This window comes from Ranitomeya variabilis, chromosome 4 (genome assembly GCF_051348905.1).
Source record: "Ranitomeya variabilis isolate aRanVar5 chromosome 4, aRanVar5.hap1, whole genome shotgun sequence".
In the NCBI taxonomy this organism is placed as follows: domain Eukaryota; kingdom Metazoa; phylum Chordata; class Amphibia; order Anura; family Dendrobatidae; genus Ranitomeya; species Ranitomeya variabilis.
The window spans coordinates 216,753,998-216,778,068 of NC_135235.1; the positions used below are offsets into that span (position 1 = coordinate 216,753,998).

The 24,071-nt window shown below is 47.1% G+C and overlaps 1 protein-coding gene across 7 annotated transcripts in view; it reads left to right on the forward strand.

Annotated features, from left to right (window-relative positions):
• CD79A (CD79a molecule) overlaps positions 1 to 24,071 on the forward strand; it is a 73,859-nt gene that overhangs the window by 20,271 nt on the left and 29,517 nt on the right. For 2 of the 7 annotated variants that reach the window (XM_077259968.1, XM_077259972.1), the window contains exon 1: positions 15,541 to 15,748. The exons of the other annotated variants lie outside the window; for them this stretch is intronic. In XM_077259968.1, coding sequence (XP_077116083.1) covers positions 15,682 to 15,748 — 67 coding nt within the window. In that variant the 5' untranslated portion in view covers positions 15,541 to 15,681. Of the gene's footprint in view, positions 1 to 15,540; positions 15,749 to 24,071 lie in introns of those variants that run through there. 7 annotated transcript variants of the gene reach the window in all.

The window sequence follows — 24,071 nt, forward strand, 5'->3', positions numbered from 1 at the left end:
TCCTCTTCTTGTGTCAGTGCAGGCCACAGAGCCTCCTGCACTTGATCCAGGCGGCTCCCGCTTCTTTTTACAGCCAATCCCCTGAGGAACTTTTTTGTTTACCGGGACGACCCCATTAGTTTTAGCTGGTTAAATTCCACACGCCGATAACTCCCACTATGGAAATAGACATGTGTGAATTATTTATTTTATTTAATTAATACATCAATAATAAATAATACAAAATAAACAATACATTATATACAATAAACACAAAACAAATTATAAATGTTATACAATAAATAATACAAAATAAATAGATCTAAAATAAATAATAAATAATATGTAATAAGCGATCAAAATAAATAAATCTAAATAAATAATACATTATATGTAATAAAAAATGCTAAATAAATGCATTATATGTAATAAATAATATAAAATAAATTATATGCGATAAATGCAAAATAAATAATAAATGTTATGTAATAAATAATATTAAATAAATAATGCTTTCAATGTAATAAATAATGCAAAATGGATAATAAATGATATGTAATAAGTAATACAAAATAAATAATTAACAAATAATTCTAAACAAATAATATATTATATGCAATAAATACTACATAAATAATTTGATATAATTAATAATGCTGAATAAATCTATAGGGTAACAGATGCTATAAATACAGTAGTAAGAGGCATTATCAGTGCAGCTGCCTAATATAATATTGACTGCAGTCAGGAATGCGGTTTATTCTGCAGCTAATTGCTTGCTGCGCCCTCTGGTGGTAATACCATAGAATGCACTCTGATTATGTAACTTTTTTTTTTTAATTTAACTACTTTCCAGAAAGTCACTCAGCATTATTTCCTAGTCTTGAATTTAACTTATTTTGGCTTCTTCCACCATCCTGCTGATTTTACCTTTAACTATCGTGTTTAATTATCACATCATCTAAATCATACATTTCTGCTGCTCACTTCCAGAAGAAAAACAGCGATCCACCTAGTCCAACGTATTGGAGGTACTTTATAAGGCTGTGTTCACACTTGATGCGTTTTTTTTCCTCCAGTGATTAGTTTTAAATGTGGGACATTCTTAGCTATCTCCAGTAGGTGGCACTAAAGAGCTTTCTTTCTTTTTTTTCTGAAGGAAGCAATGCAGCCTTACATAGCTATATGCTGACATCTACTGGTCATGCTGCAAACTGTGTTTTGCTCTTTCCTCAAAGTTTTCTTTTTGTAGAATTACTCTAAATTACAGATATATATATATATATACTGCCCATTTATTAAAGCCATGCAACATATTTCCCCTCCTGCATCACCCGATCGCCCGGGCAGCTTCATTCTGATAAGGGATAACCCCTTTAATACTATGACTTCAGCGTCATCATCAGGTGGATGAATAGTTTATGTAGAGCTCCACAATGATTACCGAGAAGTGAGAATAAAGTTACCGGGTTGGATTATTAATTCTTTCACTTCCTTTTTTTCTGAATCTATTCGACGCTCAGGCAATACATTTCAGCTAAATGCAAAGTATTGAACTTTTTTTTTACTAAAATGAATCTCCATATTTTATTGTTTTTTGTTTGTTTTTTTACTACCTGCAACCACCACTAGAGGGAGCCTGCTGTAATTATTGAGGCTAATGGGCATTGTATACGATTGTATGCAGTGAGCTCCCTCTAGTGGAGGATGCAGATGGCTCTAAATAATTTTTAGAAACTTTTCACGAAGTCACAGTGACATGTCAGAAGGATTTTTCAGTGGAGGTCAGGCTGCCGCGACCCCTCAGTCATTGCTAAAAAGCAGTATATCGCCGGGCTGGCCTCTCACTATGTGCTCTGCGGGCAGGATATCACCAGGTCGGCCTCTCACTATGGGCTCTGCGGGCAGGATATCGCCAGGTCGGCCTCTCACTATGGGCTCTGCGGGCAGGATATCACCAGGTCGGCCTCTCACTATGGGCTCTGCGGGCAGTATATCGCCAGGTCGGCCTCTCACTATGGGCTCTGCGGGCAGGATATCGCCAGGTCGGCCTCTCACTATGGGCTCTGCGGGCAGGATATTGCCAGGTCGGCCTCTCACTATGGGCTCTGCGGGCAGGATATCGCCAGGTCGGCCTCTCACTATGGGCTCTGCGGGCAGGATATCGCCAGGTCGGCCTCTCACTATGGGCTCTGCGGGCAGGATATCGCCAGGTCGGCCTCTCACTATGGGCTCTGCGGGCAGGATATCGCCAGGTCGGCCTCTCACTATGGGCTCTACGGGTAGGATATCGCCAGGTCGGCCTCTCACTATGGGCTCTGCGGGCAGGATATCGCCAGGTCGGCCTCTCACTATGGGCTCTGCGGGCAGGATATCGCCAGGTCGGCCTCTCACTATGGGCTCTGCGGGCAGGATATCGCCAGGTCGGCCTCTCACTATGGGCTCTGCGGGCAGGATATCGCCAGGTCGGCCTCTCACTATGGGCTCTGCGGGCAGGATATCGCCAGGTCGGCCTCTCACTATGGGCTCTGCGGGCAGGATATCGCCAGGTCGGCCTCTCACTATGGGCTCTGCGGGCAGGATATCGCCAGGTCGGCCTCTCACTATGGGCTCTGCGGGAAGGATATCGCCAGGTCGGCCTCTCACTATGGGCTTTGTGGGCAGGATATCGCCAGGTCGGCCTCTCACCATGGGCTCTGCGGGCAGGATATCGCCAGGTCGGCCTCTCACTTTGGGCTCTGCGGGCAGGATATCGCCAGGTCAGCCACTCACTATGGGCTCTGCGGGCAGGATATCGCCAGGTGAGCCTCTCACTATGGGCTCTGCGGGCAGGATATCGCCACGTCGGCCTCTCACTATGGGCTCTGCGGGCAGGATATCGCCAGGTCGGCCTCTCACTATGGGCTCTGCGGGCAGGATATCGCCAGGTCGGCCTCTCACTATGGGCTCTGCGGGCAGGATATCGCCAGGTCGGCCTCTCACTATGGGCTCTGCGGGCAGGATATCGCCAGGTCGGCCTCTCACTATGGGCTCTGCGGGCAGGATATCGCCAGGTCGGCCTCTCACTATGGGCTCTGCGGGCAGGATATCGCCAGGTCGGCCTCTCACTATGGGCTCTGCGGGCAGGAAATCGCCAGGTCGGCCTCTCACTATGGGCTCTGCGGGCAGGATATCGCCAGGTCGGCCTCTCACTATGGGCTCTGCGGGCAGGATATCGCCAGGTCGGCCTCTCACTATGGGCTCTGCGGGCAGGATATCGCCAGGTCGGCCTCTCACTATGGGCTCTGCGGGCAGGATATCGCCAGGTCGGCCTCTCACTATGGGCTCTGCGGGAAGGATATCGCCAGGTCGGCCTCTCACTATGGGCTTTGTGGGCAGGATATCGCCAGGTCGGCCTCTCACCATGGGCTCTGCGGGCAGGATATCGCCAGGTCGGCCTCTCACTTTGGGCTCTGCGGGAAGGATATCGCCAGGTCGGCCTCTCACTATGGGCTTTGTGGGCAGGATATCGCCAGGTCGGCCTCTCACCATGGGCTCTGCGGGCAGGATATCGCCAGGTCGGCCTCTCACTTTGGGCTCTGCGGGCAGGATATCGCCAGGTCGGCCACTCACTATGGGCTCTGCGGGCAGGATATCGCCAGGTGAGCCTCTCACTATGGGCTCTGCGGGCAGGATATCGCCACGTCGGCCTCTCACTATGGGCTCTGCGGGCAGGATATCGCCAGGTCGGCCTCTCACTATGGGCTCTGCGGGCAGGATATCGCCAGGTCGGCCTCTCACTATGGGCTCTACGGGTAGGATATCGCCAGGTCGGCCTCTCACTATGGGCTCTGCGGGCAGGATATCGCCAGGTCGGCCTCTCACTATGGGCTCTGCGGGCAGGATATCGCCAGGTCGGCCTCTCACTATGGGCTCTGCGGGCAGGATATCGCCAGGTCGGCCTCTCACTATGGGCTCTGCGGGCAGGATATCGCCAGGTCGGCCTCTCACTATGGGCTCTGCGGGCAGGATATCGCCAGGTCGGCCTCTCACTATGGGCTCTGCGGGCAGGATATCGCCAGGTCGGCCTCTCACTATGGGCTCTGCGGGCAGGATATCGCCAGGTCGGCCTCTCACTATGGGCTCTGCGGGCAGGATATCGCCAGGTCGGCCTCTCACTATGGGCTCTGCGGGCAGGATATCGCCAGGTCGGCCTCTCACTATGGGCTCTGCGGGAAGGATATCGCCAGGTCGGCCTCTCACTATGGGCTTTGTGGGCAGGATATCGCCAGGTCGGCCTCTCACCATGGGCTCTGCGGGCAGGATATCGCCAGGTCGGCCTCTCACTATCGGCTCTGTGGGCAGGATATCGCCAGGTCGGCCTCTCACTATGGGCTCTAAGGACAGGATATCGCCAGGTCGGCCTCTCACTATGGGCTCTAAGGACAGGATATCGCCAGGTCGGCCTCTCACTATGGGCTCTAAGGACAGGATATCGCCAAGTCGGCCTCTCACTATGGGCTCTGCGGGCAGGATATCGCCAGGTCGGCCTCTCACTATGGGCTCTGCGGGCAGGATATCACCAGGTCGGCCTCTCACTATGGGCTCTGCGGGCAGTATATCGCCAGGTCGGCCTCTCACTATGGGCTCTGCGGGCAGGATATCGCCAGGTCGGCCTCTCACTATGGGCTCTGCGGGCAGGATATCGCCAGGTCGGCCTCTCACTATGGGCTCTGCGGCAGGATATCGCCAGGTCGGCCTCTCACTATGGGCTCTGCGGGCAGGATATCGCCAGGTCGGCCTCTCACTATGGGCTCTGCGGGCAGGATATCGCCAGGTCGGCCTCTCACTATGGGCTCTGCGGGCAGGATATCGCCAGGTCGGCCTCTCACTATGGGCTCTGCGGGCAGGATATCGCCAGGTCGGCCTCTCACTATGGGCTCTGCGGGCAGGATATCGCCAGGTCGGCCTCTCACTATGGGCTCTGCGGGCAGGATATCGCCAGGTCGGGCCTCTCACTATGGGCTCTGCGGGCAGGATATCGCCAGGTCGGCCTCTCACTATGGGCTCTGCGGGCAGGATATCGCCAGGTCGGCCTCTCACTATGGGCTTTGTGGGCAGGATATCGCCAGGTCGGCCTCTCACCATGGGCTCTGCGGGCAGGATATCGCCAGGTCGGCCTCTCACTTTGGGCTCTGCGGGCAGGATATCGCCAGGTCGGCCACTCACTATGGGCTCTGCGGGCAGGATATCGCCAGGTCGGCCTCTCACTATGGGCTCTGCGGGCAGGATATCGCCACGTCGGCCTCTCACTATGGGCTCTGCGGGCAGGATATCGCCAAGTCGGCCTCTCACTATGGGCTCTGCGGGCAGGATATCGCCAGGTCGGCCTCTCACTATGGGCTCTGCGGGCAGGATATCGCCAGGTCGGCCTCTCACTATGGGCTCTACGGGTAGGATATCGCCAGGTCGGCCTCTCACTATGGGCTCTGCGGGCAGGATATCGCCAGGTCGGCCTCTGACTATGGGCTCTGCGGGCAGGATATCGCCAGGTCGGCCTCTCACTATCGGCTCTGTGGGCAGGATATCGCCAGGTCGGCCTCTCACTATGGGCTCTAAGGACAGGATATCGCCAGGTCGGCCTCTCACTATGGGCTCTAAGGACAGGATATCGCCAAGTCGGCCTCTCACTATGGGCTCTGCGGGCAGGATATCGCCAGGTCGGCCTCTCACTATGGGCTCTGCGGGCAGGATATCGCCAGGTCGGCCTCTCACTATGGGCTCTGTGGGCAGGATATCGCCAGGTCGGCCTCTCACTATGGGCTCTGTGGGCAGGATATCACCAGGTCGGCCTCTCACTATGGGCTCTGTGGGCAGGATATCGCCAGGTCGGCCTCTCACTATGGGCTCTAAGGACAGGATATCGCCAGGTCGGCCTCTCACTATGGGATCTGCGGGCAGGATATCGCCAGGGCTCACCGGCTGCTTTTGTGCAATGATGTCTGAGTATGACTGCGTGTACGGTATACATGTGTACCTTTGTGTATGTGCTCAGAGATGTACATTGCCTGCATATGTGCGCTCTGTGTATGTGTTGTGCATACAGTGAAGGTTTTTGCTTACATGCATTTTAATTGTACAGTATAGTGGTATTTTTTAGGTGGGTAACCTGGTTTCATTGTTTAGTTGCACAGGTTGGTATCATTATTTAATCTGGTGCCATTGTTTAGGTGTATACTTTGGAAGCATTATTTAGGTGTGAAGTTTGCAATTTTTTTTTAGATGCACAGTTTGGCAGCATGGTTTAGGTTTCTAGTCTGATACAATTATTTAGGTGCACAGGTTGGTGTCTTCATTTAGGTGCACTGTTTAGTGTCATTGTTTATGTGCACTGTTTGGCGGCATTGTTTATGTGCACTGTTTGGCGGCATTGTTTATGTGCACTGTTTGGTGGTATTGCTTAGGTGTACTGTTTGGTGGTATTGTTTATGTGCACTGTTTGGCGGCATTGTTTAGGTGCAAAGTTTGGCGGCATTGTTTAGGTACACTGGTGTTTTTGTTTAGGTGCACTGTTTGGCAGCATTGTTTAGGTACACTGTTTGATGGTTTTGTTTAGGTGCACTGTTTGGCGGCATTGTTTAGGTGCACTGTTTGGTGGTATTGTTTAGGTGCACTGTTTGGTGGTATTAATTAGGTACACTGTTTGGTGGTATTGTTTTGGTGCATTGTTGGGTGTTTTTGGTTAGGTGCACTGTTTGGTGGCATTGTTTAGGTGCACTGTTTAGCGGCATTGTTTAGGTGCACTATTTGGCGGCATTGTTTATGTGCACTGTTTGGCGGCATTGTTTATGTGGACTGTTTGGTGGTATTGTTTATGTCCACCATTTGGTGGTATTGTTTAGGTGCACTGTTTGGTTGTATTGCTTAGGTGCACTGTTTGGTGATATTGTTTATGTCCACCGTTTAGTGGTATTGTTTAGGTGCACTGTTTGGTTGTATTGCTTAGGTGCACTGTTTGGTGGTTTTGTTTAGGTGCACTGTTTGGTGGTTTTGTTTAGGTGCACTGTTTGGTGGCATTGTTTAGGTACGCTGTTTGGTGGTTTTGTTTAGGTGCACTGTTTGGCGGCATTGTTTAGATGCACTGTTTGGTGGTATTGTTTAGGTGCACTGTTTGGTGGTATTGTTTATGCGCACTGCTTGGTGGTATTGTTTAGGTACACTGGTGGTATTGCTTAGGTGCACTGTTTGGTGGTATTGCTTAGGTGCACTGTTTGGTGGTATTGTTTAGATACACTGTTTGGTGGTATTGCTTAGGTACACTGGTGTTTTTGTTTAGGTGCACTGTTTGGCAGCATTGTTTAGGTGCACTGTTTGGCGGCATTGTTTAGGTGCACTGTTTGGTGGTATTGTTTAGGTGCACTGTTTGGTGGTATTGTTTAGGTGCACTGTTTGGTGGTATTGTTTAGGTGCACTGTTTGGTGGTATTGTTTTGGTGCATTGTTGGGTGTTTTTGGTTAGGTGCACTGTTTGGTGGCATTGTTTAGGTGCACTGTTTGGCGGCATTGTTTAGGTGCACTGTTTGGCGGCATTGTTTAGGTGCATTATTTGGCGGCATTGTTTATGTGCACTGTTTGGCGGCATTGTTTATGTGCACTGTTTGGTGGTATTGTTTAGGTGCACTGTTTGGTTGTATTGCTTAGGTGCACTGTTTAGTGATATTGTTTATGTCCACCGTTTAGTGGTATTGTTTAGGTGCACTGTTTTGTTGTATTGCTTAGGTGCACTGTTTGGTGGTTTTGTTTAGGTGCACTGTTTGGTGGTTTTGTTTAGGTGCACTGTTTGGCGGCATTGTTTAGGTACGCTGTTTGGTGGTTTTGTTTAGGTGCACTGTTTGGTGGTATTGTTTAGGTGCACTGTTTGGTGGTATTGTTTATGCGCACTGTTTGGTGGTATTGTTTAGGTACACTGTTTGGTGGTATTAGGGTTGAACAATTAATATAAATGTTCAATTCTCTAGTTGCCTACTCCTGGCCTAATGGATATTGATCATGTGCACTAAAGAAATACACCAGACACAGTCAGCTGTAACTCTCCTTGATCAATGTGTGGCTCAGCTCCAAGAAGGAATTTATTAGTCAAACACAATGTTATATATCTCCTGTAAGGGGGCTCGGTTAGCTCTAAAATGGGAGTGATCGGATGTATTCCATTGGTTAGTGGGTTGGGCATGAGCAAGTCCATGGGCGGATCCATGAGGTCATCAGGGTGGGTTGGTCCGTGAGGTCATCAGGGTGGGCGTCACTGTGGGTGGATCCATGAGGTCATCAGGGTGGGCGTCATCTTGGATACCAGACCACACGGCATGCTGAAACAGGAAATGGCGGCCATCTTCAGTGTCTTCATTGTTCATCTTGGATACCAGAGCACACGGCTCTGGTAGAGGAGATGGCAGCCATCTTAAGTGTCTTACTTTGTCTGAGGAAAACTTATGTAAGGTTAAACAATACATGTTATGGGTTGCTTCCCTCAATTACCTTATGTGTTGAGGTTAATTAAGTATTTGATCTTATGGCTCTCCTCAACAGTCCCCCCTAAATACTTTATTAACCTTTTCTTTTATCTTGATCCCACCGTGGTTCCCTAACCCACCAATGTTAAGTGTTATTATGACATCAGAAGCTTCATGACAATATGGATGCTACTGACACCAGATAATGTGTGACCAATTATGGGTATACTGCGGAGGTATATTGGTGCGCGTTACCCATGTCCTCGGGACTTCCCTACCTGTTGGATCTATTACTCTCCAATCTCCCATCTCCATGGTTACATAAAATACACATGTGCGACTAACCCTGATGTACATATCCTAGATCTGACCGTCTTGCCCGGGAGGGGGGAATTGGAGTTTTCACCAGTTTGAGACAAGTTTTCCCTTGTGGAAAACCTCCCTTTGTAGCTGGACTTTGACAAGCAGGTCAGATCCTACTCTGTCCCTACCTTTCTAAGAAGTTTACAATGTGTGTGATGGATCCAGGAGGCGCTCAGCAATCCTGACCGAAGTAGGAGTAGTCAGGAGCACTTGGTAGGGACCCTTAAATCTCGACTCCAGGAATGTCTTTTCTGATGAACTTCTTTACAAGCACGTAGTCACCAGGTTGGAAAGCATGGGTACCTTCACTGGAATCTGGACCTGGAATGGATGATAAAACTCGTACATGTGTTACTGACAGTTCTTTAGTAACAACAATTACAGAATTTACAAGAGTATCACTTCCCAAGGCTAGCTGTTGTGGAAAATATTGACCCAATCTTGGAGGCCCCCCAAAAAGAATCTCGTATGGTGTGAGTTTAGTGGGACCCCTTGGAGTGTTTCTGACTGAGTATAAGGCAACGTGCAAAATGTCTGTCCAAGTCTGACCTCCTAACTGGCTTTCAGTATTTTATTTTTGAAGGTGCCATTCAGTGTTTCTACTTTCCCACTGCTGTGTAGGTGATATGGAGTATGTAAACCCAAATCAGCTCCCCCCAATGTCCATAGTTCCTTAGTCAGTGCTGCAGTGAACGCAGGTACTTGGTCACTCTCAATTACCTCTGGGACCCCATATCTGCATACTACTCCAGTCACCAGTCTCTTAACAGTCACTCTGGCAGTCATGTTGGTTACTGGATAGGCTTCGGGCCATCCTGAGAATATGTCAGTCACTACCAGTACATACTCGCACTTCCCTACTTTTGGCATTTGAATACGATCGATCTGAACTCTCTGAAAGGGATAGTGGTTTAGCCAAATGTTTCTGAGTAACTTTCTGAGGCGGTGCTGGATTGCACGTTGCACACACAAGGCAGGACTTGAAATATTTTTGGGTGACAGTAGAAATCCCAGGTGCCATGTAGGTCTTCCAAATCGGGTCATTCATCTGATTCTTGCTTCTGTGGGTGATACCGTGTGCCCATTCTGTCACCAAGGGGTACAGATTACGGAGTAGACCTTTGTGTTCACCCTCCAGACTCCATCTTCATCCTTTTTTAGCTCCTCCTTTCTGCCATGAGTTCTTTTCATCATCTGATGTCTTGTCTTGATGTAGATGGATGATCCTCATAAGAGAGCCTCTAGTCCCTTCTTCAGTGTCTTGTGTCACGTACACCGCTGCTTTCTCTTTCCCAAATGGATCCACAGCATAGGTTTTTGCTGTTTTGTCAGCAAAGAAGGTCCCCCTTGCTTCTGGAGAATCCAGTCTCCGGTGAGCTTTGATCTTGATCACTGCAACCTTTGAAGGTAGATCCAGAGTGACCACAAGTTCTTGCATGGTAGCAGCATGTTTTAGATGAGTTCCACTGGACGTTAGGTATCCTCTGGCTGCCCAGATACTGCCGAAGTCATGAGCCACTCCAAAAGCGTATCTTGAATCCGTGTAGATGTTGACCACCTTCTCCATCGCTTCCTGACAAGCCAACGTCAAAGCCTTAAGTTCCACTTCTTGTGCAGACGTGCGGTGGTAGGGATCCGGCTGAGATGACCTGGTCATGTGTAACCACGGCATATCCCGTATGGAACCTTCCTGTTTCATCTGCAAATCTGGAACCATCAGTGAAGAACATCAGGTCAGCATGTGGCAATGGGTCTTCAGACACGTTTTTCTTGGAGGCTACTTCTTCCTTCATTTGTTCAAGACAGTCAGGATCCTCTGAGTGTGTAGAGACATCTTCTCTGAGAGCATCAGTATCATCCACATCCCCCCTGGAAAGAGGAAGCAGCGTGGACAGTTTGAAGATGCTGCAGCGGACAAGAGTGACATTGTCCGGAACCAAGAGCAAACATTGGAGTCTCATATGATGCTGCACCAACAGATGTTTAGGTTCCAACAATAGCAATTATGTCGTGTGGAGCCATTAAGAGAACTGGATGTCCTCAGATGATATCAGGATTTGGGATTCAAAGAGCTGGTGCAGACTGTATGGCCTGTTTGAGAGCGTAGAAAGCTTCCACGGATTTAGTACATAGTGGAAACGCTGACGTCTTGAGGTCATCGTACAATGGCTGCATCAGCTTTGAGGCATCTGGAAACCTTTGGCAACAATAATAATTGATAGGTCAGCCAACTCATCCGAGGCCCTTGTCTTAGGTTCTTGGCAGAACTCAACACCAGAGTCCCATGTCTCGTCATGCTCCTGTAGAAAGGCATCGGCTGTTTTTCTGGATCTAGAACTTGGTTCAACAGAGTAGCAGCTTGCTGGGGTGTAAACTTGACATAGATGGTGGGCTCCTCAGACATGAGCATTGGCACTGTTGGCGGTGGCACCTGAGGCGGGAGTAGAGATGGCACCGGGAGTGCAGATGTAGTCCCTTGTGTATGAGGAGCCGGAGGAGGTAACAGTCCTGGAATGAGGGGCTCTATTTGGGCAGCTCCAGTATCATGGTGTGGGCTCCAGGTGACGCAGGCAGTCTTAAAAGCTTTAACAGTCCTGTCCTCATTAATGCGAGTTATTGCTGCATGAAGTTGTTGAGCACTAACGTTTGGATGAATAGGGTCATAAGTAGGGGTCACAGTGTGTATGATCATTCTACACAGGAGATTGCCAGCTTTAGTCACCGCTATGTCCCCAACAGCTATCTGACCACGTGACTCAACAATGATTCGACTGTCAGCTTGAATAGTCGCCCCTCCTGCTTCCACTATAGCTCTAGCTACACCTCCATTGTGTTCTAACCGAGAATTGGCAGCATTAACAATAGCGTCTGTCTCCATTGTTGTTATGTCACCCTTTCCCACCACTAACAAGGGTCCCTCAGGAAGTTCTTTTTCAAAAATAGGTTGCCAACATTCCCTCCCCTTTGTGCTTCCTGTGCTATTGGTATCCCCCTCCCACATTGAGCCCCCCTTGATACAGTCGCCACCGTCCCATTCAGGTGTGCGCTTGGCTGCGAGACAGCCTGTGAGGTACTGGGCATAGGGTTATGTAGGCTGCGTGAGAGTGCTGTTGTGGAAGCATTGGGAGGAGAGGCCGCTGCTTGGAGCATCTCATGTGGGTGTGCGGCTAAATTGGCAGTGGAAGTGACAGTAGAAAGGGTAGGTGCTGGGGACGATCCAGGTGGGAGGACTGCTGGATTCACAACAGGAGTGATAGGGGAAAGGGTTGGTGCCCCATTGGAAACAACTGAGATAGGAAACATGGGTAAAGCCTGTTCACTTCCCGAAGGAATATAGTATTGGCCGTTAGTGGTCATTACTGGGTAACAAGGATTTGGTGATGTGGTGTGTAGCCTTAATCTGAGATGTTCACCACCAGGAGCAGCACATTCGCCATCCACAACATGGCTGCCGTCAGAATTACATTTGCCATCCACGAAATGGCCGCCGTCAGCATTAACACCTTTGCCATCAACAAAATGGCCGCCGTTAGAATTATATTTAGCACCTGGCTCTGGGCCACCATTTTGGCTGCTATTACATTTAACACATTCGCCATCAACAAAATGGCCACCATTACATTTAGCACATGGCTCTGGGCCACCATTTTGGCTGCTATTACATTTAACACATTCGCCATCAACAAAATGGCCACCATTACATTTAGCACATGGCTCTGGGCCACCATTTTGGCTGCTATTACATTTAACACATTCGCCATTAACAAAATGGCCGCTATTACATTTATCACATGGCTCTGGGCCACCATTATACGGTGGTGGCCGCTCACAAGATATATTTTTGTAATACACAACTCAAAACTCTATTCTTTCTATTCCTTTTCTCTTCTACCCAATTTCCAATTTTTCCTTTTTTTTTTTTTTTTTTTTATATACAGACTTTCAGAGACTCTTTCTCCTGCCCTAGCAATAGACAACAATCCATTATCTTCTAGGATACCTTTTCTTTCTTTCAAGACAAGCTTCCAGTCCAGGGGCTGTAATCATCCCCCCTTCTGGCATTCCACACAATTTCCACTAATGTGCATGAGTCTAACTTGCCATCTGAATTTGGCTTAGTGCCCATACGGCAGACCTGCATTAATTTCTCCATCTTTCTATAGATATACAGTATATATATCTATCTATCAAGATAACAAACACCAAACAAACAATAAGACGGGGGAGATGACTCAAACCTGAGATTCTAAAGGGAACTGAGTCTGCAGTACTCAGTTCCTATTGCTTCTTGTCACGTGGTCCCTGTCTGACTTCCGTGCTCCGTACTTTACAAACCAATTATTCCCTACTTTGTCAAATTGCTCCCTAACTTACCGGTCCCCGTGCAGAGTCACTCACTCGATGTCACGGGGCAAAAAAAAGGAAAACTATAAATTTAATTGGCTCAAACTGAGTCAATCACTCCAAGCTTTGATGAGCCGCTACACAATTTATTATGCCCGAACTGAGCCAATTCGCTCCAAGATTTACCGGGCCCCCCTAGGCCGAGTCAATCACTCCAGGCCCTAGTCTCTCTTGTACAGAACTGAAAATCTTATCACAGGCGACAACCGTATACCACAGACAAAAATTATTATTATTTTTTTTCTACACTTGCTTGCTTATCCTTCTCTATAAAAACCTGCTTATCCCGTTCTCCACATGCTTTTCTTGCTCATCCTGTTCCAAACACAATGCTTCTCCTTCTGTAAACACTTGCTTATTCTTTCCTAGAAACCTGCTAATCCTGTTCCAAACACAATGCTTTTCCTAACTACCAGTCATCTCCTTCTGTAAAAACCTGTTTTTCATGTTTTATCACACATTGCTTATCCCTCTGTAGAGAAAAAAAACTTGCATCTTTTAACCTACTAGTCATCTCCCCTCTTCACAACATGTAACAGGCAGTAGGCAACTAAAACGTGACGGTTCTTGCAATTAAATGACCAGCAGCGGAGAGACCCTTCTGCCGTCTTACAGATACCAAGGAAACCGGACACGGTCAGGCAATCTGCACAGGATACCCCGAAGGACACAGGTAAAGACTACAGATTATAAAAATCAGCAGACTTACCGTGTTCTGTTAAGGAGTTGATCAGTCTCCAGGTTCGGGGTACTCAATGCGTCCAGCCGTTCCACTCGCCGGTTTTCAGGGTTCAGGGCTCTCCTCTGCTGGCCCCAGGTTGGGCGGCCAAATATTAGGGTTGAACAATTAATATAAATGTTCAATTCTCTAGTTGCCTACTCCTGGCCTAATGGATATTGATCATATGCACTAAAGAAATACACCAGACACAGTCAGCTGTAACTCTCCTTGATCAATGTGTGGCTCAGCTCCAAGAAGGAATTTATTAGTCAAACACAATGTTATATATCTCCTGTAAGGGGGCTCAGTTAGCTCTAAAATGGGAGTGATCGGATGTATTCCATTGGTTAGTGGGTTGGGCATGAGCAAGTCCATGGGCGGATCCATGAGGTCATCAGGGTGGGTTGGTCCGTGAGGTCATCAGGGTGGGCGTCACTGTGGGTGGATCCATGAGGTCATCAGGGTGGGCGTCATCTTGGATACCAGACCACACGGCATGCTGAAACAGGAAATGGCGGCCATCTTCAGTGTCTTCATTGTTCATCTTGGATACCAGAGCACACGGCTCTGGTAGAGGAGATGGCAGCCATCTTAAGTGTCTTACTTTGTCTGAGGAAAACTTATGTAAGGTTAAACAATACATGTTATGGGTTGCTTCCCTCAATTACCTTATGTGTTGAGGTTAATTAAGTATTTGATCTTATGGCTCTCCTCAACAGTGGTATTGCTTAGGTGCACTGTTTGGTGGTATTGTTTAGATACACTGTTTGGTGGTATTGCTTAGGTACACTGGTGGTATTGTTTAGGTGCACTGTTTGGTGGTATTGTTTAGGTGCACTGTTTGGTGGTATTGTTTTGGTGCAATATTTGGCGGTATTGTTTTGGTTCAATATTTGGCGGTATTGTTTTGGTGCAATGGTGTTTTTTTTGTTTAGGTGCACTGTTTGGTGGCATTGTTTAGGTGCACTGTTTGGTGGCATTGTTTAGGTGCACTGTTTGGTGGTATTGTTTTGGTGCAATATTTGGCGGTATTGTTTTGGTGCAATATTTGGCGGTATTGTTTTGGTGCATTGGTGGGTGTTTTTTGTTTAGGTGCACTGTTTGGTGGCATTGTTTAGGTGCAATGTTTGGCGGCATTGTTTAGGTGCACTGTTTGGTGGTATTGTTTAGGTGCACTGTTTGGTGGCATTGCTTAGGTGCACTGTTTGGTGTTATTGTTTAGGTGCACTGTTTGGCGGCATTGTATAATTGATTAGTTTGTCTGCATTGAAGTTGTGTTTTTGTTTATGAGGATTCCGTCTATCCGGCACCTGTGTGTACGCCAATGTGTATTTGTGTGCACTTTCATACCCGTGGTTGTCAATCTTCTTGGCTAAATTCAGCATTTGCCCGACTATATCAGTCAGACCATCATTTGTCAGTCATATTTTGTTACAAAAATCACACGTCTAAGGGCCTATGTATTAATTAGTTTTATTTGTAGTGCCTCTTTTGACCTCCCCGTCTTTTTTGGGGCTGTGCATATATTTCGGTACGATGTAAGGCATAAGTTTTTTGGCTATTTTCTTTTGAAGCAATGGAGCTGATCTCCTGCTCACATCCTGCCTCCCACTGATCAGCTGCTTAACTACATAGAAATAACACACACACAGCCAGCAGCAGTCTGGTACAGGCTCTCGGGGTGACTTCTGCAGGTCGTTGAGGGTGAAACATAACATCGGAGAAGATGCCACTAAATGCACTGCACCTGACATGGACAACACCTAAAGTCATGTTCTTCATACTTCTCTCAGGTATGTTGCAAATATAACTGGTATTAACTAATATAGGAAAAGAGGACATGAGCAAGAATCATCATAGGATAGGAGAACAAGAGCAGGGGCCTTCAGAGGATAGGAGGCTAGGAGTAGAACCAACATATTACAAGCGAATATCAGCAGGAACCATCAGAGGATAGGAAAACGGGCAGGAACCATCATAGGATAGGACAACAGGAGCATGAACCATCGGAGGATAGGAAAACAGGAGCAGGAACCATCACAGGATAGGAGAACAGGAGCATGAACCATCGGAGGATAGGAAAACAGGAGCAGGAACCATCACAGGATAGGAGAACAGGAGCATGAACCATTGGAGGATAGGAAAACAGGAGCAGGAATCAACATATTACAGAGATATATGGGCAGGAACCTTCAGAGGATAGGAAAATGGGAGCAGGAACCAGCATAGGATATGAGAACAGAAGCAGAACCAACATATGAAAGAAACTAATTATCAGGGGATAGGAGGACAAGAGCAGGAGCCAACATAAGAATAGAGGGCAAGAGTCTGAACCAAAATAGGATAGGAGGAAAAAAGCAGGTACCATCAGAAATACAGAGCAAGAGCCTGAACCAACATAGGATAGGAGAAAAAGAGCTGGAACCAACATAAGAAAAGAGAACAAGATCCTGAATGAATATATGATAGGAGGAAAGGAGCAGGAACCAATGTCAGAAAAGAGGACAAGAGAAGGAAGCAACATAGGATAGGAGGACAAGTTAATCGAGCCATCAGCGGATAGGATGACAGGAATAGGGTTGAGAATATAAAATAGAAGCACAGGAGAAGTTCCTATATATATATATATGTATATATATATATATATATATATGTATATATATATATATATATATATATATATATATATATATATATATATATATATATATATATAATAACCATGAGCAGGAACTTATATAATTTAGGAGGAAAACAGTAGGAATCATCACAGGGTAGGAGAACAGGAGCAGAAACCAACATATGAAAGGAGAAAATTAGCAGAAAGCACCAGGAATAGAGCACAAGAGCTTGAACCAATATAGGATGGGCGGAAAGGAGCAGGAACCAGCATAGGTTAGGAGGACAGGCGCAAGAACCAACATATGTTATGAGAACAGGAAGAGTAACCATCAGAGGATAGGAGAACAGTAGCCGGAACCAACATAGGATAGGAGAACAGGAGCAGTAACCATCAGAGGATAGAAGAACAGCATCAGGAACCAACATAGGATAGAAGAAAAGGAGCAGTAACCAGCAGAGGAAAGGTGAACAGGAGCAGGAACCAACATAGGTTAGAAGTACAGGAACAGTAATCATCAGAGGATAAGAGAACAGAAGCAGGAACCAACATATGGTAGGAGAACAGGAGCAGTTACCAGCATAGGATAGGAGAACAGGAGCAGGAACCAGCATAGGATAGGAGAACAGGAGCAGTAACCAGCAGAGGATAGGAGAACAGGAGCAGGAACCAGCATAGGATAGGAGATCAGGAGCAGTAACCATCAGAGGACAACAGGAGCAGGGACCAATATAGGATAAGAGAACAGGATCAGTAACCATTAAAGGATAGATATACAGGAGCAGGGACTAGCATAGGATGGGAGGACATGAGTAACTATTAACAAGAATAGGAGGACAGTCACAAATTAAAACATTTAAGTCCAAAAACTCTGCTATGGTTAATTTCTTAATACATCTTTAGGCTATGTTCACACTTTGCGTTTTTTGCTGCGGATCCGCTGCAGATTTGACGCTGTGGATCCGCAGCAGTTTTCCATGCAGGGTACAGTACAATGTTACCCTATGGAAAACAAAAACCGCTGTCCCCACTTTGCGGAAAATCCCTTTAAAAACCGCGCGGAATTGCTGCGGAAAAAAAGAAGGAGCATGTCACTTCTTTCTGCGGATTCCGCAGCGGTTTTCAACATGCACCAATAGGAAAGTGCTGTTGAAAACCCGCAGAGGAATCCGCAGAAGAAACCGCAGGAAAATCAGCAGGGAAAACCGCTGCGGTTTTTCCATGCGGTTTTTCCAAATCCGCTGCGGAAAAATCTGCAAAGTGTGAACATGCCCTTATAGTTGGAACGCTAATTTTCTGATACAGAACTCCAAATCCACTGCTTGACTTCACACAGGAAACAGGAATAGCTTTATATTATTATTTTCAAAGTATAAACCTATGGCAAATTGCTTGGATATGCCGTCACTCCAATCCTTAGAATGAATGGGCTGCAGCTGTGATTTTGTCCTGCATCGCTTCGCTACTTGCTGTAAATAATCCTATTTTTTGCATCTACAGTCAGCCACCACTAGAGGGAGCCAACTGCATATATAGTAAATCATATAGTTAAGTGTAAGCTGCGTAGGTTTGTATGTAGTGAGCTCCCCCTAGTGGTGTCAGGAAGCAGATACACTTTTTCTGTTAAAGCTGTGGGACGGGAAAAGGGGAATCTGGAGCTCTGTATTAGGAAAATAAATTCTTGTAATGATGAATTATGCAATCGATTAGTGAAGAATTACGAATTTCTAGTATTCTGATACATCTCCCCAATTTTGGTTGGAGATGAGGCTTGAGAGTGTCACTTTACTCCAGCTCCTTCACTATGATATATTAGGGAATTGTTATTTTAGCAGATTGTATCTGTTGTAATTTGCAGAATACAGGGACTATATGGTAGTTTGCATTTTTCTCATAGATCCACAAGGTATTGGGTGAAAATTTACAAAGAGCAATTTTTAGATCAGTTGTATTTAGATGTCAGAATTGCTGTTTGTGCAATTCTCTTATATATTTAATGGTGCAGACCTGACCTTGATATCAGAGTGTTAGAAAACTTTAGATAATATCTTCTTTTGTCAAGAACATAATGGAAAGAGGAACCGGAAGCACCTGCCGCCAGTGTTGTTATCATATGAACCTCCCTAGAGAGCAGAACGTAAGACAGAATTAGAACCCAGCGAGCTCTCGTTTCACGCACAACTTTTTTTTTTAACCTAAATTTTGGTTGATGCAAAAACTTATTGTAATCCATCTTTTAATAAGATCTTCTAAATAACTGATCCGACAATCTCCAGAAATAGTAAATGTCCTCTATGGACGTCCATAGTCTCTTGGCCAACAAAGTCCTCTTCGCTTGTCTTCTACAAGCTCTACCTTGTTATTTTTTTCTGTGAATAGTAGAGTTAAGCGACTTTTACTTTTTTCGGATCGAGTCGGGTTTCGCGAAACCCGACTTTGTGAAAAGTCGGGTTGGGTGAAATCGGCCGATTATTGCGAAAAGTCGGGGGCCGACTGAAACACAAAAACCAATGCAAGTCAATGGGGAATCAAAGTCGGCAGAGAGTGGACGACAGGAAAACACCTACAGTGCCTATTTTAATGCCAAAAACATCAATTCTTATTACTGAAGCTTGTCAATCTAATAATAATAATAATCTTTATTTATATAGCGCCAACATATTCCGCAGCGCTTTACAGTTTAACAGTTTCAAACACAACAGTCATAGGTAACAATCTTAGCAATACAGTAATAAAGCAAAATAAGATAAAATAAGACGACCCTGCTCGTGAGAGCTTACAATCTACAATGAGGTGGGGAGATACAAAGTACAGGTGTGTATTTACAATGATGTATTTACAATGATGGTCCAGCCATCTTCAGGGGGTGGGGGATAGATGGAGATAGTGAGTGGGCTACACACACCCACAAACATAAAATGAGTTTAATTAGGGAACGTGATAGGCCGTTCTGAACAAATGAGTTTTGAGCGAGCGCCTAAAACTATGCAAGTTGTGGATGGTCCTAATATCTTGGGGTAGAGCATTCCAGAGGATTGGCGCAGCACGGGAGAAGTCTTGGAGTCGGGAGTGGGAGGTACGGATTAGTGCAGAGGTTAGTCGAAAGTCGTTTGCAGAGCGTAGTGGTCGGCTAGGATGATAGACAGGAATGAGGGAGGAGATGTAAGGGGGTGCCGCAATGTGGAGAGCTTTGTGGGTGAGAACAAGTACTTTGAATTGTATCCTGTAATGAATGGGCAGCCAGTGTAACGACTGGCGAATCTTAATTTACTTTATAATAATAGTTAGGCATTGAAAACTGGGGGTCATTTGGCTAAAGTTGTGGGGGGTAGAGCTGGCTCAAGATTTTCGTGGGCCCAGGAAACGCGGAATACGTCACGACGGTGGAGCAGGGAGAGGTAAGTATTTCAACTTTGGAAGTGCTGTGATCCTGAGCAAGCAGTGGGGGCCCACTCGTTGGCATTGGCACTGGCACAGGGCCCCTCATAGTACGGCGGTGTGTTTGACGGCGGGTGGCGCCTCCCACCGGCAGAGACACTTTTGCGTACTATGAGCGGCCCTGTGCCAGTGACGTCACCAACGAGTATGCCCCCCCACCTGATGAAGGAACCTGCACTTTCATCTGCACCTTCCTCAATGTCCCCGTGTAAGGTGGTATAGTATGCGGGAAGGGGAACCTGACTTTCAGCAGGGTCAGATTCTGGCTGTGTAGAGTGCAAGGGGAATGTAGTGGTCTGGGTCAATGTACCAGCAGACTCATCTAGCATTGGCTGGGCAATGGGCAGGATGAGGAGGAAACACAGATATAGGCCCAAATAATAAAGTGGGCTAAATGCAGTTCAAAATTGGTAACAGGACTAACCAGGCGGCATTGCTTTGTCCAGCGGAGGACAATTGTAAGGAGTGGCTGACACAGTGAGTAGGCCCAAATAAGTAAGTAGGCTAAAAGCAGTTCAAAATTGGTAACAGGACTAACCAGGCGGCATTGCTTTGTTCAGCGGAGGACAATTGTAAGGAGTGGCTGACACAGTGAGTAGGCTCAAATAAGTAAGTAGGCTAAAAGCAGTTCAAAATTGGTAACAGGACTAACCAGGCGGCATTGCTTTGTTCAGCGGAGGACAATTGTAAGGAGTGGCTGACACAGTGAGTAGGCCCAAATAAGTAAGGCCTAATGCAGTTCAAAATTGGTAACAGGACTAACCAGGCGGCATTGCTTTGTTCAGCGGAGGACAATTGTAAGGACTGGCTGACACAGTGAGTAGGCCCAAATAAGCAAGTAGGCTAAATGCAGTTCAAAATTGGTAACCGGACTAACCAGGCGGCATTGCTTTGTTCAGTGGAGGACAATTGTAAGGAGTGGCTGACACAGTGAGTAGGCCCAAATAAGCAAGTAGGCTAAATGCAGTTCAAAATTGGTAACAGGACTAACCAGGCAGCATTGCTTTGCTCAGCGGAGGACAATTGTAAGGAGTGGCTGACACAGTGAGTAGGCCCAAATAAGTAAGTAGGCTAAAAGCAGTTCAAAATTGGTAACAGGACTAACCAGGCGGCATTGCTTTGTTCAGCGGAGGACAATTGTCAGGAATGGCTGACACAGTGAGTAGGCCCAAATAAGCAAGTAGGCTAAATGCAGTTCAAAATTGGTAACAGGACTAACCAGGCAGCATTGCTTTGCTCAGCGGAGGACAATTGTAAGGAGTGGCAGACACAGTGAGTAGGCCCTAATAATAAAGTAGGCTAAATGTCTGCCAAAATTTTTTTCATAAATAACCAGGTGGCATAGCTAGGTACAGGGGTGGGCTCCTCTGCTGAGTAGCAGACAGTGGCAGTAGGCGCAAAGTATTGACCGGTCTAAATGGAGGCCAGGGCCCCTGTATATTTTAACTGTCATCTATCATTTCAACAAATTTGTATTGGCAGTGCCATTGAAGGATTTAACAGCACAGACTACACAGTGGTGGAGCAGGGAGAGGTAAGTATTGCAAGTGGTAGAGCACTGTTCGAGCTGGGGGGAACACTCTCTCGTGGGCTGTGGTACTAGCACAGGGCCCCTCATATTACGACGGTGTGTCTGACGTTGGTTGTGCACCACCACCGTCAGAGACACTTCATTGTACTATGAGGGACCCTGTGCCAGTGCCGTCGCCCAAGAGTGGGCACACCCACCTGTCCAGGCAAACGGCACTCGCACAGGTGCTTGCGCCAGGTGGTGACCACGGCCCTGTGGGGGGAGTCAGCCCATTTAGGGAGGTATAAAAATGGCCTATGGTGGACATTCAGCAGCTGCAAATGGAGGAATAGGAGCAGTCAGTAAGAGGAGGCCAAAAGCAAGACATTTTTCAGGCAAGCTACGTGTCAGCAGGGGAAGGTGGGGCCAAATAATTAGAAATCCATGATTGGTTCATTTTAATGAAAGTTAGATCATCAACATTTCGGGTAGCCAGACGTGTCCTTTTTTCGGTCAGTATTGAACCAGCAGCACTGAATACTGTTTCTGATAGCACACTAGCAGCAGGGCATGCGAGCTCCTGTAATGCATAGTCTGCCAATTCAGGCCAGGTGTCTATTTTAGATGCCCAGTAGTCAAAGAGGAATGACCTGTGAGGGAGAACATCGATAAGGGCGGAAAAGTAGTTCGTAACCATACTGGAAAAATGCTGTCTCCTGTCACTTTGAATCGATGCAGCAGTACCTGTCGTGTCAGCGGTCGTTGCGAAATCACTCCACAACCTGGTCATAAAACCCCTCTGTCCAACGCCACTTCGGATTTGTGCACCTCTAACACCTCTGCCATGTTACCCACTATGGCTCGTGTGAGAACCATCACCGCCACTGTGTGCTGGGAATGCCTGAACCAAACGGTCTACAAGAGTTGCTTGTTTGGTAGCCAAAATTTGTTCAAGGTTCTCATGTGGCATGATATTTTGTAATTTTCCTTTATATCGTGGATCCAGGAGGCAGGCCAACCAGTAATCGTCATCAGTCATCATTTTGATAATGCGGGGGTCCCTTTTTAGGATACGCAAGGCATGCTCAGCCATGTGGGCCAATGTTCCAGGTGTCAATTCACTGCTTGTGCTGGGTTGAGGAGCACTTTCTTACAAATCAAGATCACTTGTGTCCCGCAAAAACCCTGTACCTGACCTTGCAACGCCACCAGTTTCTATTGCCCCCTGAGAAGCATCCTCCTCCCATAAATATTCATCCCCATCATCCTCCGCCTCCTCGTCCAGGAGAGTTCCCTGAGCTGACAATGGCTGGCTGTCATCAAGGCTTCCCTCCTCTTCGGCTGCAGACGCCTGCTCCTTAATGTGCGTCAAACTTTGCATCAGCAGACGCATTAGTTGGATGCTTATGATGGCGCCGTCTGCACTTACCAGGCTTGTGCATTCCTCAAAACACTGAAGGACTTGACAGAGGTCTTGTAGCTTCGACCACTGCACACTAGAGTTGAGCGACTTTTACTTTTTTAGGATCGAGTCGAGTTTCGCGAAACCCGACTTTCTCAAAAGTCGGGTCGGGTGAAATCGGCCGATTATTGCGAAAAGTTGGGGATCCGACTGAAACACGAAACCCAATGCAAGTCAATGGGGAAGCAAAGTCGGCAGTGAGTGGAGGACAGGAAAACACCTACAGTGCCCATTTTAATGCCAAAAACATCAATTCTTGTTACTTAACCTTTTCAATCTTAATTTACCTTGTAATAATAGTTCGGCATTGAAAATTGGGGGTCATTTGGCTAAAGTTGTGGGGGGGTAGGGCTGGTTCAAGTTTTTCGTGGGCCCAGGAAACGCGGACTATGTCACGGCGGTGGACCAGGGAGAGGTAAGTATTTCAACTTTGCAAGTGCTGTGATCCTGAGCAAGCAGGGGGGGCCCACTTGTTCGCTCTGGCACTGGCACAGGGCCCCTCAAAGTACGGCGGTGTGTTTGACGGTGGGGGCGCCTCCCACCGGCAGAGATACTTGGGCGTACTATGAGGGGCCCTGTGCCAGTGACGTCGTCAACGAGTATGCCCCCCCACCTGATGAAGGAGCCTGCACTTTCATCTGCACCTTCCTCTTAGTCCCCGTGTAAGGTGGTATAGTATGCGGGAAGGGGAACCTGACTTTCAGCAGGGTCAGATTCTGGCTGTGTAGAGTGCAAGGGGAATGTAGTGGTCTGGGTCAATGTACCAGCAGACTCATCTAGCAGTGGCTGGGCAATGGGCAGGATGAGGAGGAAACACAGTTATAGGCCCAAAGAATAAAGTAGGCTACATGCAGTTCAAAATTGGTAACAGGACAAAACAGGCGGCATTGCTTTGTTCAGTGGAGGAAAACTGTAATGAGTGGCAGACACAGTTAGTAGGCCCAAATAATAAAGTGGGCCAAATGCAGTTCAAAATTGGTAACAGGAGTAAACAGGCGGCACTGCTTTGTTCAGTGGAGTAGAACATCAAGGAGCGTCAGACACCGTTAGTAGGCCCAACCAAACAAGTAGGCCAAATGCATTTTC